General features: G+C 40.3%; 1 protein-coding gene across 2 annotated transcripts in view; it reads right to left on the reverse strand.

Moving 5' to 3' along the window:
* Positions 1–3,979: 3,979 nt before the first annotated feature.
* Positions 3,980–13,973, reverse strand: part of BIG (auxin transport protein (BIG)) — a 41,420-nt gene continuing 31,426 nt past the window's right edge. The window contains exons 11-15 of one of the 2 annotated variants that reach the window (XM_087671081.1): positions 8,608–8,751; positions 7,638–8,286; positions 7,175–7,551; positions 6,572–7,072; positions 3,980–6,487 (exon numbers count right to left, since the gene is read on the reverse strand). In XM_087671081.1, the coding sequence (XP_087527207.1) occupies positions 5,600–6,487; positions 6,572–7,072; positions 7,175–7,551; positions 7,638–8,286; positions 8,608–8,751 (2,559 nt within the window). In that variant the 3' untranslated portion in view covers positions 3,980–5,599. The remainder of the gene's footprint in view (positions 6,488–6,571; positions 7,073–7,174; positions 7,552–7,637; positions 8,287–8,607; positions 8,752–13,973) is intronic. The other variant, XM_087671082.1, reaches the window with a different exon arrangement.

Below are 13,973 nucleotides of genomic sequence, written 5' to 3' on the forward strand. Positions count from 1 at the left end.
AGAACCCAGTCTTTCATGCGAAGACGAAACACATTGAGGTACATTACCACTTCATCAAAGAGGTCATTGAGGACAGATTTGTTAACCTTGTCAAGATCTCAACTGACCAAAATCCTACAGATCTACTCACAAAAGTTTCTCGAGCATTTTGCCTTCCTTAAGAAGTTGATGGGTGTTGGATGAGATGGTGTCTTTCCTCATCCTATTTTACTTTGTCACGTTTTTCTTACTCTCTCTCAGTAGGGGCACATTCCCCTTTAAGTGGAAGGCTATTGGAAGTAAAGATATCTATCCCTATCCACCCGTGTATTACTACAATGACAATATCCGCACACATATACACTACAAGTGTGGCGAGTGTCCATCACTATCACTTCATTCTTTATTCTTTCAATGAAATTTTAATAAAGGGAAGGCCAAGATCACACGTTGTGAGTATTGGAGTTTCCACATCTTGTATCTCTCTCTCTCTCTCTCTCTCTCTCTCTCTCTCTCTCTCTCTCTCTCTCTCTCTCTCTCTCTCTCTCTCTCTCTCTCCTTCCACCATAGCTCTTGCTTCCGCTCATGTGCTTCCACTCTGGGCTCACTCCCTTCATATCAAAGGTGTAGAAATGCATGATCTTATCTACTACTAAGATTAACTACAACCACTAAGGCTTGCAAGGAGTCTCTATGGTTAGGCCATTTAGTTGCAAATCTTGGTATAACTATGAATCCTACATTGCATTCGGATTCGGTGATGAGTGCCATTCAATTGGCTTGTAATCCAATCTTCCATGAAAAGACAAAGCTTATATAGATGTTTGGTTTTTTATTTTTCATGTTTATTAAGGGTTATAACAAGCCTTACACAACTTGTTGACTGCCAACAAAAGCATTCATTTAGCCTCCCAAACCCCCTTTTCAATCAATGAAGGCTACTAATTCATATCCTTAGCAAATTTGGAGCAAAGCCTCTAGTGGCATGCGTTCAATGGGGGGAATCTGAGGATGGGCCTAATAAGGCTTAATTCAAAGCACTAAGCCTTTGATGCTTAAGCTAAGGCTCTATATTAACCCTCACAAGCATATTTGTGTATGAATTATGTTTCCAATGCTCAATGAGATTTTGTAGTGTACTGGGGCCCAATATTTACCATCAAGGAGTATAATTCCAGGGACTTTCGTTTTTGGGTGTGTCGCAATAAATTCTAGTGATTTACATGTAAGTCTCAAGGTTATATGAATAGAGACTTCAAGACCATCCTAAACAAATGAAGGTGCTTCAATAAACCCTCAAGCAAACCAAAAACTCCAAGTTTTGCTTCAAAATTCATTAAACATTTAAAACAAGTGTTGGCATTCATTAAGGCCTAAGGTTGCTTAGATATTATATTACTTTTTTTATTATATCAAATTATGTATTACAAGGTTGATTGCAATGCATATGGCATCCAAGATTGCTAGATAATGTTGATGAAAGGATCCCACTTGATTGAAGACTAGCATTGATTGTCCCAACGTCATCTCAAAGGATGCACATGCTTCCCAAATGCCTACATTTGACCAATTTCATGAAAGGACAAGACCAATGCAATTGAGAGGTCATTTGAAGACGTAACACACATGCAAGACCCAAAGAAGTGAAACATATCTAGTGCATTCTTTCACAAATGATGCCTATAATTCTTTTATGTTGGTCTTGGGACTTTCCTACTTCACCATTCACATAACCTTTTTCATCTCAATCAATGAGTTGAATGTCTTATGGTCCACAATTGAGGCAAAAAATATGATGTGTAGTAGGAAAGTCACTCAAAGTAGGGGGATTTTAATGTGGATCATGCATGACTTTCCTTACTAGAGAGGATAACCCACAACAATATTTATGTATTTGCTCCAAGAGTGGCACATCATGGTAGGAAGTAATGGGCAGCAATGCCTCCCAAGACTTTCTATTGCATTGATGTAAGATTTTACACTGAGAAACATTGGATTTATGCCAACAATCATTACATCAATTTTTACCACCTACAGTAAAATATCTTCTAAGCTTCTTTTAAACATGTGATTGGTCCTTACATGAAATGGTGTAAAAAAGAAGATATCAATCTAAATAAATTGGTTCATCTTGGAACCGATATGTGGCTTTCTAGTACATCTCTAGCTTAACCATACGGTCCATGATCACCTCCATGATGTACTCTTATCAATTGTCATCCTTTCAACAAATCCTTGATGCTTGCAACATACATAAGATCTTAACGTATTGAAATTTCCCATATGAGTCATAATTTGGCTTACTAATTTATCCATTCTATGAGGTATGCTATGTTCTATCATGATTATTTGAATAGTTAACACTTCCTCATCACCACCTTCCTTTTCTCAAAATGTCCCATAGAGTACAACAATTCAACATGTTTAAATCAATGCTTGTGTATACTTGCATTATATTATTCTCTATTGGTTGACCCTTGCAATGTGTGAATTTTATCTACAATCATAACTCATATTGGAACACCAAAATTTCCACTTCTCCCTCTTAAGTAAATACTATGTATGCCCTCAAGTGAACAAGAGGTATGCCTTTTTGCCCAAACTAGATGGTAACAAAAATTGATGTCAAAATGTTTCAACTTCTTTGAGACCTCGCTAAATATATGAAAGCTAGCCTCTAGTGATGCATCAAGCTATGTCACAAGCATGCCAATTGTTAGAGTGAACATTCACTTGCACCTTGCAAGTGAAGATTTAAATTCAAACACACCTTGGGCGATTAGCTATAGCCCAATCAACTACACCATCACTAGCAACATCACTTCCTCTAGTTAGTGCATCTAATGTAATTTTTATCATAACGTGGCTTACAAAGCATTGCCGATAGCCAATGTATTACCCCATGACACATGTGAATATCAACTTCAATTCCAAGACCTTGAGGTGTTCTGAGATGCAACCAACTCGAAGCAACTAATATACAACCCATCTATTTCCATACAGTCGAAATGACCACTTAATACTGTGAAGACCTGTGTAAGCTACTAGTAGGGGTTACAATATGGTAGTAAAGGACTCTTCTTGAAGGCACTACAAACTTCTTCAAGCCTCCACCGCCTACATAACCCAACCAATAGAGGACCACTATTACCTAGGCCCCTTTACAAAGAAAGAAAGCAAATGTTTTGTTTTTTTTGGGGGGGGGGGGGGGGGTACAGTAACATAAGCACTAGACTCTGGGATGCGTACAGTAACATAAGCACTAGACTCCCAACATCTAATAGGACTTGGATCATATGTTTAGTGGATGGAAAACAAGTTCCAAATTGTGTCTACGTATGTTTTCTTCAACTGATAATTGTGTTGGTCAAATTTCAATAGTTGCTTTTGGTGCTAAAATCACATAGATCTTTTGTGGAGGGTCCAAACTTTTCACCTACAAGATTATCATTTGCAACTCACAGCATTGCCAAGAAATGTCGTACAAATTTAAGCACCATCTTTGTGAATAATTTGTGCATAGCCTAAACTAAGAAGATTCAAAAGACCTTGAATCACACAAGAAGTCGATGTCTCAAGGTCTTCTTTTTAATTGATGTCCTGAAATCACCTTTAGATGACTCAACTCTTTCCTTATACGTGCCAAGTGTCATACAAATTTAAGCACCATCTTTGTGAATAATTTGTGCATAGCCAAGAAGTGTCATACAAATTTAAGCACCATCTTTGTGAATAATTTGTGCATAGCCTAAACTAAGAAGATTCAAAAGACCTTGAATCACACAAGAAGTCCATGTCTCAAGGCCGCCTTTTCGATTGATGTCCTGAAATCACCTTTAGATGACTCAACTCTTTCCTTATACGTGCCAAGTGTGTATTGACAAAAGCATCTAAGATGTGCTGTTCAATCTATTCAAAACTATCACACCACTTGTAATAATAGAAGTAAACAACTCAACTACATATTCATCTTAAATCTTGGAACTTGTTCTAACACCTCAAGCGAACCTCATTTTATTTCATCATAAAACTAAAGGCCTTGTCAGCACATTTTCAAGGGAACCTCGTTTCATTTCATCATAAAACTATTAGCATCAAAAAGCTTCAAAGACTGAAGGCCTTGTGAGCAAATTTTCAGTTCTAGCAACGACAGCTTTTAAAACCTCGGCTGTAAAGGTGACCCCTCTTTACTATGAAAGGTAAAGATTCTACTACTTTTTATGAAACAGATGTTTGAAACCTCAGTTGTGAAAGCTGCATCTCTTCACTATGATTGGGGGACAATATCTTCTATTGTTTATGAAACAAGTATCCAAATAAGCTGCAAAAACCACATGACCTTCAACTAGGCAGATGTTAAAAGCTGGCAGTACCCAATAAGTCAGCAGTCCCTGCTCTCTAGAAACGCTCACCATGGAACCTTGAAACTTTTGACTCCAATCACATATACAAGTCTTGTATCTCTGTAAGGTATAATGTACACTTAGGTGGCCAGGTAATGCCACTGACAGACATACCTGGTTAATGAAAAACCAAACCACCAAGCACACTGATTCTATCAGCGTGCACCTATATCTACACAGCCCATGTTTCAGACAGACCTGCACACACATGCCCTCTGCCTGCTGTTTTGCTTGCAATTTCACTGGAAGTCCAATTTACATTCAATGCATTCATGCATGCATGTGTGGTGTCTGACTGGGTGTAAAATGGGAAAAGATTTATGGCAAGAATTACACAAACTGGTGTAGCCAGCAAGAAACTCACTTTCAGGACCTTGACTGTGAGCGAGGCAGGCCCTGCCCAAGTGGAGGGAAGCACGTATTAGTTGGTTTGCACTGGACGGTTTTCTACAATGCACATGATCACACGAGGGGCAACTTTAGCATCCGGTAAAGATGTATCAACCGCAGTTGCAGGACAGCTGTCATCTTACCAATAGAAAGCATATATAGCCATGTGGATGGAAGCACTCAGCACCACATGTCCATTATTGAACAACGTGACTTGAATGTGATCAGAAAGGCAGCTGATCTGTGTCCAACGCAGAATATGACTGGCTGGATAGAAATGCCATTACAACACGTCTATTAGACATCACTTGTTTTGCACTGATAGATGGACCTGCCAGTGCTCTCGCCAGAATTGTTCTCTCTACTTTAGTTGCTCAAAGCTCCTATAGCCCGCCTGCACCACTCAAACCTTCATTGCGGTTTGATACAAAGATGCAGCATCTTCCAAATCTTCCATCTGGCAATCAGCATCTCTGGAAGAGGCAAGATATTTTGTGTCCTGCTGATCCCACACAATATGGAAAACTGCTCTTGAAGACGATCACAATGATGGTGAACCTATGAGTTACAACAGGCTAAAGAAATCACTGAAGAGAAATTGCCCACAGTTTTTATAGTAATTGTGAGGTGTGTGACAGTCTAAACAGCCTGGAAGTTGCCTTTCCACTTTACCTCAAGGAACCCAACAGCTAGTGCGATCCTCCTACAGGGCAAACAGGTCATAAAAACCCAACCCATCGAGCCTCTCGCAGTAATGCCTTCTGACCTTAGATACCATTATGTTGGTACATTAACCCAGCCAATTTGATACCAATCCAGAAATCAAGCTACCTCCCTCCAGCAGATCTAATAATGTCCAGAACAAAATCTTCACAAGACGGAAAACCACCAGACAAGGCATCACCCAAGGCACCCATAACATCAAATGCTTCTTGCAGGTCTTCAGCACCTAGCATATCATCAAGCCATTCCAGGAGATCTTTTGAAAGGCCGAGCATAGCCTTTGTATCACGGAGCCTGTCCTTCATCACCATTTCCCAGACTTCCAAAGCTCCAACACCTGATGAGCTTTCCCCTTTAGAACTCTCTAGCTGCTGCTGTGCCTGCACAGGCTCCGCAACCCTGGATTTCAAACCTCCTTGCTTTAGATAACGCTGCAATTGATCAATTAGTCCTGTATAAATCAACATTGGTTGAACCACTGCAAACAACTGCTCTCTCTTTATCTCACCAACTGGTGACTCATCCTTTGCACACTCAACTGCTGATAAGACATTTGAAAGATCTGTAGAAGTGCCACTGTGTGATACAGGAGTAGTGGGGGCTGCAAGTGTCATGCGACCATGCTTAAACTGCATATACGCATGGTAAATACCCCCTTGCAAAAAAGTTCGTCGATGTAGCTGCCACTCATCAAGTGATTCAAGCAGCAACGACTGCACCATCATGAATTGTACAGTCTCATCAACAGCTCCAATTTTCTGTGGTGTGCCGGGAGAAGAAGATCTTGATCCTGAAGTTGGGACTTCAAGAAAGGGTGTACTCAAGTAAGTGGCTAGAGCTTTACACTGAGCCCGCCTCTGACTTGGACCTCCCTGATCCAGAAGATGGCAGGCCATTTGAAGCATGAAAGGCAGCAAACGGGAATTGCTTTCTTTTCCACCTCCCTTGCTGTCAGTACTGAATGAAGCACCGGTTGCAAAGCGAGCAAGCATCTGCTAGCCAGAATCAGATTATCAGTTAGCTGTGCAAACCTCACCATTAATTAAATGAATTTAACCAACACGGAAATAACATACCAGTACAATGTCATAGGTCAAGAGACGCAAACGACTTCCATCTGCACGTCCTAAAGCATTCAAATTATCCCAATATTGATCAACACAGCGTGCATATTGAGCAAGTGGTACAGATGGACCACGCAGAGGAAATAGATTGTTACAAAGGGTTTCATTGTTTCTGAGGGTCGCACCCTCCCATTCCTTTTTGGGATTTTTAAGCGATGCATCAGCTCTCTTTGCTTCTAAGTGGCAATGGAAGTGAATAACATTGAAGTGGCTGACTGTTGTGTACACCCACTCAGCTCGTGTACTGCTGCTAGTCCCCAGACCTAAATTCACACGTTTACTGTAGCAATAAGTTCCTAACATGTCAGTAGGACATAAACTATAGCCTTCCCGACAAACCATGCAAGCCAACCCTGCCTCTTCCTCCTCCAAATCTTCAAGACCTTCGATTGAAGGAACAGAAATCACAATCCGCTTTCCTCCTGAGGTGTGTTCCTGCCTCATTCCTAGACCCTGGGCAAAACAGCAAAGTAGATCAGTAAGAAAGAAGGCAGCACATATTTGGATTACTAAAACGAAATAGTTTCCATAAATCAACAGAAGTGCTTATCTTACCTGAAGAAGCTCCTCTCTCTTCTGTAAAGCACGTCTTCTCATCTCATCTCTGGTTGCATGACGCAGCTTCATAACCTTTTCCTCAAAATAGCCTTCACCTTTACCATCCTTATCAGCCAGAGTGTCTAAAAGATTCTCAGCTCTGGCCCCAATCTCACTTTCCCCCGGTACACCTTCAAGAGCATGAAGTAACGGTAGAACTCCTTCCTCATCCAAACATCTCTGGGTGGGAAGATATCCCCTAGAAAGACCCCTCAAAATTAGGAGTATGAGAGGAATGGATGGAAGTTCTAGGCCACACGACCACTCTGCTGTTGCTTTATAATCACCACCATTCTCAAACACAGAAAACGTCTCTTTTATATGCTGTATGCATCCTGAAAACCAGACAGTTAAAGATAAGTACCTATACCTAGAATGAATCTATAAAAAGGAAAGATGTACACAAGTATGCTGAGAGTACCTAATGTAATGCCTTTCTGCATAATCAACCCCTTAAGTCTCTCTCCTTGGGCATCATGTTTGATTGACTCAGTAACTTTGCAGAAATTTTCGAGTGCAAGCCGATGTTCAGCAGCAGTTAGTGCCAAGCTTTCATCACCTGGACAATCTACTTGTTTTCTTTGGAGAAGGTCAAAATCCTTCCAATCTTGAAGATAAGGCTCAAAATGTTTCACAAGAACTTCCATGGCTGCCTGTTCCCCATATGTGAGGTATGGTAGAATTCGTGCCACCATGTCATTGTTACGCTGTTGCTTGGTTGACTTCTTTCCACCTGATGAATGAGACAATCTTTCCAAAAACATGTGCACAACATGTGCAGCCTGACCTCCAGCTTCTGACATCTTTGAAACACTTAAGGAGCTCTCTGTCATCCCAATATCACTCTCATTGGCCTCAGTGACAAGGCACTCCACAATAAGCAACAGCCCTTCAGCAGTTTCAGTAGCCTCTACTGCAAACGCTCGTCTAGCTGTTTCAAGTAGGACACCTAATGCCCCCAAATGCAGCAAGGCTAGTCGATTATCCCTCACTTTGCAACAGTACATGATAAGCTTCAAAAGAAGAGCTAACTCTTCCTGGCTAGACTTCATATCATCATCACTGAGAGCCTGCAAGTCATCATATTAAAATTCATAAGTTGCCAACTCAGACAAGAAACCTGTTACCATACATCACCTTGCAGACATGAACTTCTAAACAGTCGCATAAGTAAACTGTTAATCATGAAGGACAACACCCTTTTGAAAGGGGAAAGAGGTTCTCAAATTCCCTGTTGGTGAGGCAAATCATTTGCAAAGGCTTTGTTACTAAGATAAAAAAACACAAACCTATTTGACTTTATGCATAAACTTTAATCTGAGTACAAGTTATACTTTCACTTTTAACAGAAGACCTACTAACTATGATGGGCTAACAAAGATATGTCATACCTGAACCATCCTTAAAACAATCTGCAAACCATTGCAGTCTCTCATCACTCCAGCAATTGCAAATTCAACTTCAGGATCCTGAGATTCTTCCTTATCATCATCCAGCTCTTTTATCATTGGCTCAGTTGCTTCACCATCAAGTCCCTGAGATGCAAATATAGAAATTGTTAGTGTTGCATTGGTATTTTTAACACATCCCAAGAGTCATTCAGGAGCAGATTTCAATAAGTCAATACTTCAGAGGTCTTTTTCCAAATCAAAATACCTTACAGTTAGTGCTCCTTTCCCAACTTAATACTGCTAGAATTTGTGAGTTGGCCATAATTTCGAACAGTATTTTGGGTGCTTATGTTAGTGTTTGTGCTTAGTTTTTTTTTTTTTTTTTTTTTTTTTTTTTTTTTTGGAGTCTTTTTTAACAGACTGGCTCATCAGTGCATACAAAAGTAAGACCCAATAATACACATCCACAATCAAGGGTGGTGTTGTGGAAGTATAGAAGAGGTAAGGGGGTAGTAGATGGCATGTGGTAGCTGCTCAGGATCCTAGGTGAGCATTGGAGTCTGCCCAATGAGATAAAAGGGAATCACACTACACAATGCATGGGTTTTCACCGTGGAAGGATGCTTGCTTTGTAAGTTCGCATTCCATCCAAAGCACCCAACGTATACACAATGCGAATGCAAAGGAGGAATGCAAATACGAGCATGCTCATGCATCAAGGTGCCACTTGGTCAATGTCCTCATGGGTAAAGTCCGAGCACCCTTTTGAAAGAATGAATAATGTGATGAAATGCAATGATGTACACAATGCGAAAGGGTAGATACGGCAAGGAATGCCAATGTCGAAGACAAGAAGGCAAAGTTGAAACCTGCATGTACCGTGTGGAGTAATGCAATAAGAGCATGCTCATCATCAAGGTGCCACTTGTCTATGCCTTCATGAGGGAAGCCCAAGTGCCCTTTTAAAAGAATGAATCGTGTGATGGAATGCAATGATGCATGCAATGCAAAACGGTAGATACAGCAAGGAATGGATGTCGATGTCAAAGGCAAGAAGACAAGGTTGAGACCTACACGTACCATGCTGAAGTAAGCAACCACCTCTCAAACCATGGATGTTGATGCCGAAGGAGGAAGAGCTGATGCCAACTATGTGGTGTCAAGAACCTGATGCATAAGTGGATGTAAAAGCAACTCACTGGAAGAGTTGTGTTGGAGGATCAGCAGTCGTGGTGGTTGTGGTAGCACCAAACAAATGCCTGAAGCTCAACCTTTGATTATATCATGTTGACAGACTCTATGAACCATCATGTTTCAAGGAAGCAATGGACAGAGAGGATGGCAAGACATGGCATAAAGCTATACTATCAGAGATAGAATCTCTAAAGAAGAATAGCACTTGGGATTTGGTGCATTTGCCCAAGGGGCAAAAAGTCCAACCATACAAATGGGTTTACAAGATTAAGGTCACTCTCGGTTCCTCACCAAAATACAAGGCACAACTTGTTGCAAAGGGGAACAAGTAGGAACATGGGATTGATTTTTATGAGATCTTCTCTCCCGTAGTCAAGATGACTACTTTATGGACCATATTGGGCTTGGTTGCATGTGAAGATATAGAACTCATACAGATGGATGCAAAGACTGCTTTCTTACATGGTGATTTGCATGAGGACATATATATGCAAAAGCCACAAGGTTTTGTGGCAGAGGGGGAGAAAAAGATGGTATGTAAACTCAACAAAGGCTTATATAGGCTAAAATAGACACCGCGTGAATGTTATCATCAATTTGATACATTCATGCAATCTCAAGGATCAAAAGGAGTCAAGTGGATCATTGCTTATATACCAAGAAGGCAGCAGATGGAAATCTTATTATCTTGGTTTTGTATGTGGATGACATGCTAGTTGCTAGTAGAGATGTTCGTGCTTTGGGCACATTGAAGTAAAACCTACACAGCAATTTTGACATTGAAGGATCTTGGTCAAGCAAATCACATTCTTAGCATGTGTATACTCAGTGACGAATCAAAAGTTCTTCTTAATCTATCACAGCAAGAATATGTATCCAAGATTTTGGAGTGTTTCAATATGGAGGGGGAGAAAGTAATTGACATACCATTGCCTCCATAAACTCAATGCAAAGGACAGCCCTACATCTGATGATGAAAAGGCTGAAATGGCCAAGATTCTATATGCTTCAGCTGTGGGTAGCTCGATATATGCTATGGTTGCTACATGTCCTAACATAGCATTCGCAATGGAAGTGGTTAGCAAGTACATAGCACATCCTGGCAAAAAGCATTCAAAAGCAGTGAAAGATATCATGAGATATCTTAAGGGCACAAAGGATTTGTGCATACCTGTCATTGGCTTTACGAATGTAGACTATGCTAGTCATGTTAACTACAAAAAGTCTACTTCAGGGTATGTATTCATCTTCACAAGGGGAGCATTTTCCCAGGTTTCCAAGCTACAAAAGTTTACTGCATTGTCTACTACAGAGGCAGAGTATGTGACTGCCACTAAGGCATGCAAGGAGGCTTTATGGCTTTCACATCTAGTGGGAGAGCTTGGCATTACCGAGACCCCTGTCCTCCATTGTGATAGTCAAAGTGCTATCATGCTAGCACAGAACCGTGTCTTTCATACAAAGACAAAGCACATATAGGTGAAATATCACTTTATGAGGAATGTACTTGACACCAAAAGCATTGAGCTTGTCGGTATATTTAGATGATAACCCTACAGATCTTCTCACAAAGGGTCTTCTAGTAGAGCGGTTTGCTCATTGTCAACAAATAATGGGAGTTGGATAGTATATGTATTTCAGCTTTGTACATGTTTAGACTTAACTTTCTTTTCTTGCCTTTAGGTGGGAGGTATTGGGAATAAATAGCCACCATGTCTTTTATATCTACACAGGTGTGAACACACCCTTAGCACTTGTACTTTACATGTATCTATCTCTAAAACCTAAAAGAGGTACACTCTATTGTACCCATATATCGTGCATCTCTCTCACTCTCTACTCTCTACTATTGCTCACATTTTTCTCTCGATCTGCCATCGCCATCACTAACCATTGCATCTCCACTACGCATCAAGCACTTCAACTCAATCATAGCTATCCTAATGTGCTAAAATGCATAAAACAAGTTTAAATAGAAAACCCTAAACCTTAGCCATTTTAAAAGCTACTATTTTTTGAAAAATCCAAGTGGTGTATGTGCATGTTCTCTAAATTCACAGTATGTGAGTTGCACTTTGCTCTCTCTCCCCTCTCCATATTTGCTAGGAGGCCCAAACCAGAAAATAAAAGATATGAATGTGAAACTCATGAGATGGCCTACAACCCTCAATGATATGGAGTAACAAATCTAAAAAAACATAGCAAATCCTAGGGGGAAAAAAGTTGTGTGCACACACGTGGTGATGGGTACACAAGTTTATCCAAAGGGATACTATCACAGGGACATGAAAATTTTTAGATGCTTTAATCTTACTAGTAACAATTGATTAATTTAATAATCAAATGTGCAAGGTTGTAAGACACATGTGATACGCATGAAACTTATTTCATAGTAACAGGCCAAGAACCTCAAGGAAGCAATGGATACCAAAGGCAAAAGTTATAACAAGTTATGCTAACTAGGTTTTCGTTGTCAATTGGTGTCAGTTTTGACCCTCGGACAATTAAGTGACCATTAAAAAGTATCAATGGTAATGCTAGGAACTAGCATTAATTAATAAATTAATATCAATTTAGGGGCAAGGTTATCACATCCAATGGCGTCCGAGTATGGTACTAATCAAACTAATAAATCTTGGACCTACGTTCAATGAAAAAAATTGTACATATAATTTTAATGTCTATACTTAATGTTGGGACTCAAAATAATACACTTTAAACATTAAAATGCTTTATATCAAGAGTTTACGTATTAAGCGCTTGAGAATAGAGAGGATGGCCGATGGAGAGCTTAAAAGTGAAGGTAGGGTGGATATATGGCAAAGGAGAGCTTGAGAGAGGGAGATTAGAGAGCTTATAGAGAGAGTTTGAGAATAGAGAGCTTAAAAGTTGAGCTTGAAATTTGAACTTGAAATTAGAGAGGAAGAGAGAGGCAGAGAGTATATTGCTAGAATTGTAACCGAGGGGGGGAAAAGAGTAGGGGATGGAATGGTGTATATATGTACAAGTGTATTGTGGAGAGGAAAGCCTAAACAACACCTACAATTTACCCCAAAGGTGACTCCAAATGGTCACAAACACTTGCTTTGAAACAATCGCACAATTTCCATCGAGCGTGATCAAACATGTCATACAAGAGAGGACGGATCGAACAAGTTGACCTATCTGTCAAATATAGACAACTAGATCTAAGGATCAATTGAGGTTGGGACCCACTTAGGGTTGTAAATGGCCTAGCCAATTTAATTTTAGATGGGCACATTTAATTTTGGGCGAGGTTAGAAGAGCTGAAATTAATTTTCATTATTGGCTGGACATTGCTGAAAAAGGGGATTAGAAGGCTTCCACTTCGCAAAAATACCCATGCAATGGGAGAGAAGGCTGTTTGGGGTTGGGAGACGATCATTCAGCATATTCAACCTCGAAGAGAGAGGAAGGAGCAGCTGCTGGTCAATTTTCTAGGTAGGATAACCACCATTTGCTGCACGGGACAGCAGCTAGGGGCCTTCAAGAGGCAGGCGACAACATGGAAGCATCCATCTAGGACTCGTGACAGCTTATGTAGGCTGGTGAATGCACTTATGAGGCTCCTGACAGCAGACGACTACATTAAATACAAACTAGTACAAGCAGGAATCTGATTTTAGACGTTTCTCACGTGGAAAATCAAGAGATTCTCTCTCTAGCATACTCTCACTTTCTCCAGCTTATTCTCTTAAGATCTCAAGATTTCTCAGCCAACTAAAGGTGTACTCAAATTTGATGGACAACAGTGAGAATTTTGTTGTAAACCCTAAATTTCTGCAGAAATTAGTATTTCGCAATCACCTTGGAACCCGTGCCGCTCATCCCTTGTGAATTAGAGCAACATTCGGCCTATTTGTGGTCCCATTTGTACAAGTCATGGGTGGAAAATCAAGGGGCAAATTGCCCCGAAGACTTGCTGATCAATTTGGACATCAAGGGGCTTTTGGATCAGCGGAGGATATTAAATAATCTTAGTTTGTACTCCATCCATCAGTGATTCACCCAATGTCCAAGATTATGATAGTAATGTGTGCATTTTAGTTTATGTTCATTAGTTAATTGTTGTAATTAAGTGCTTGGTCAAGTTTTATACTCTCTACGAGAAGGAAGGCTGATTTTAGACATAGCAGCCAAAAACGTCAAAA

Source organism: Lygodium microphyllum, chromosome 29, assembly GCF_053477565.2.
Source record: "Lygodium microphyllum isolate KBCC chromosome 29, Lygodium_microphyllum_v1.1.10, whole genome shotgun sequence".
NCBI lineage: Eukaryota > Viridiplantae > Streptophyta > Polypodiopsida > Schizaeales > Lygodiaceae > Lygodium > Lygodium microphyllum.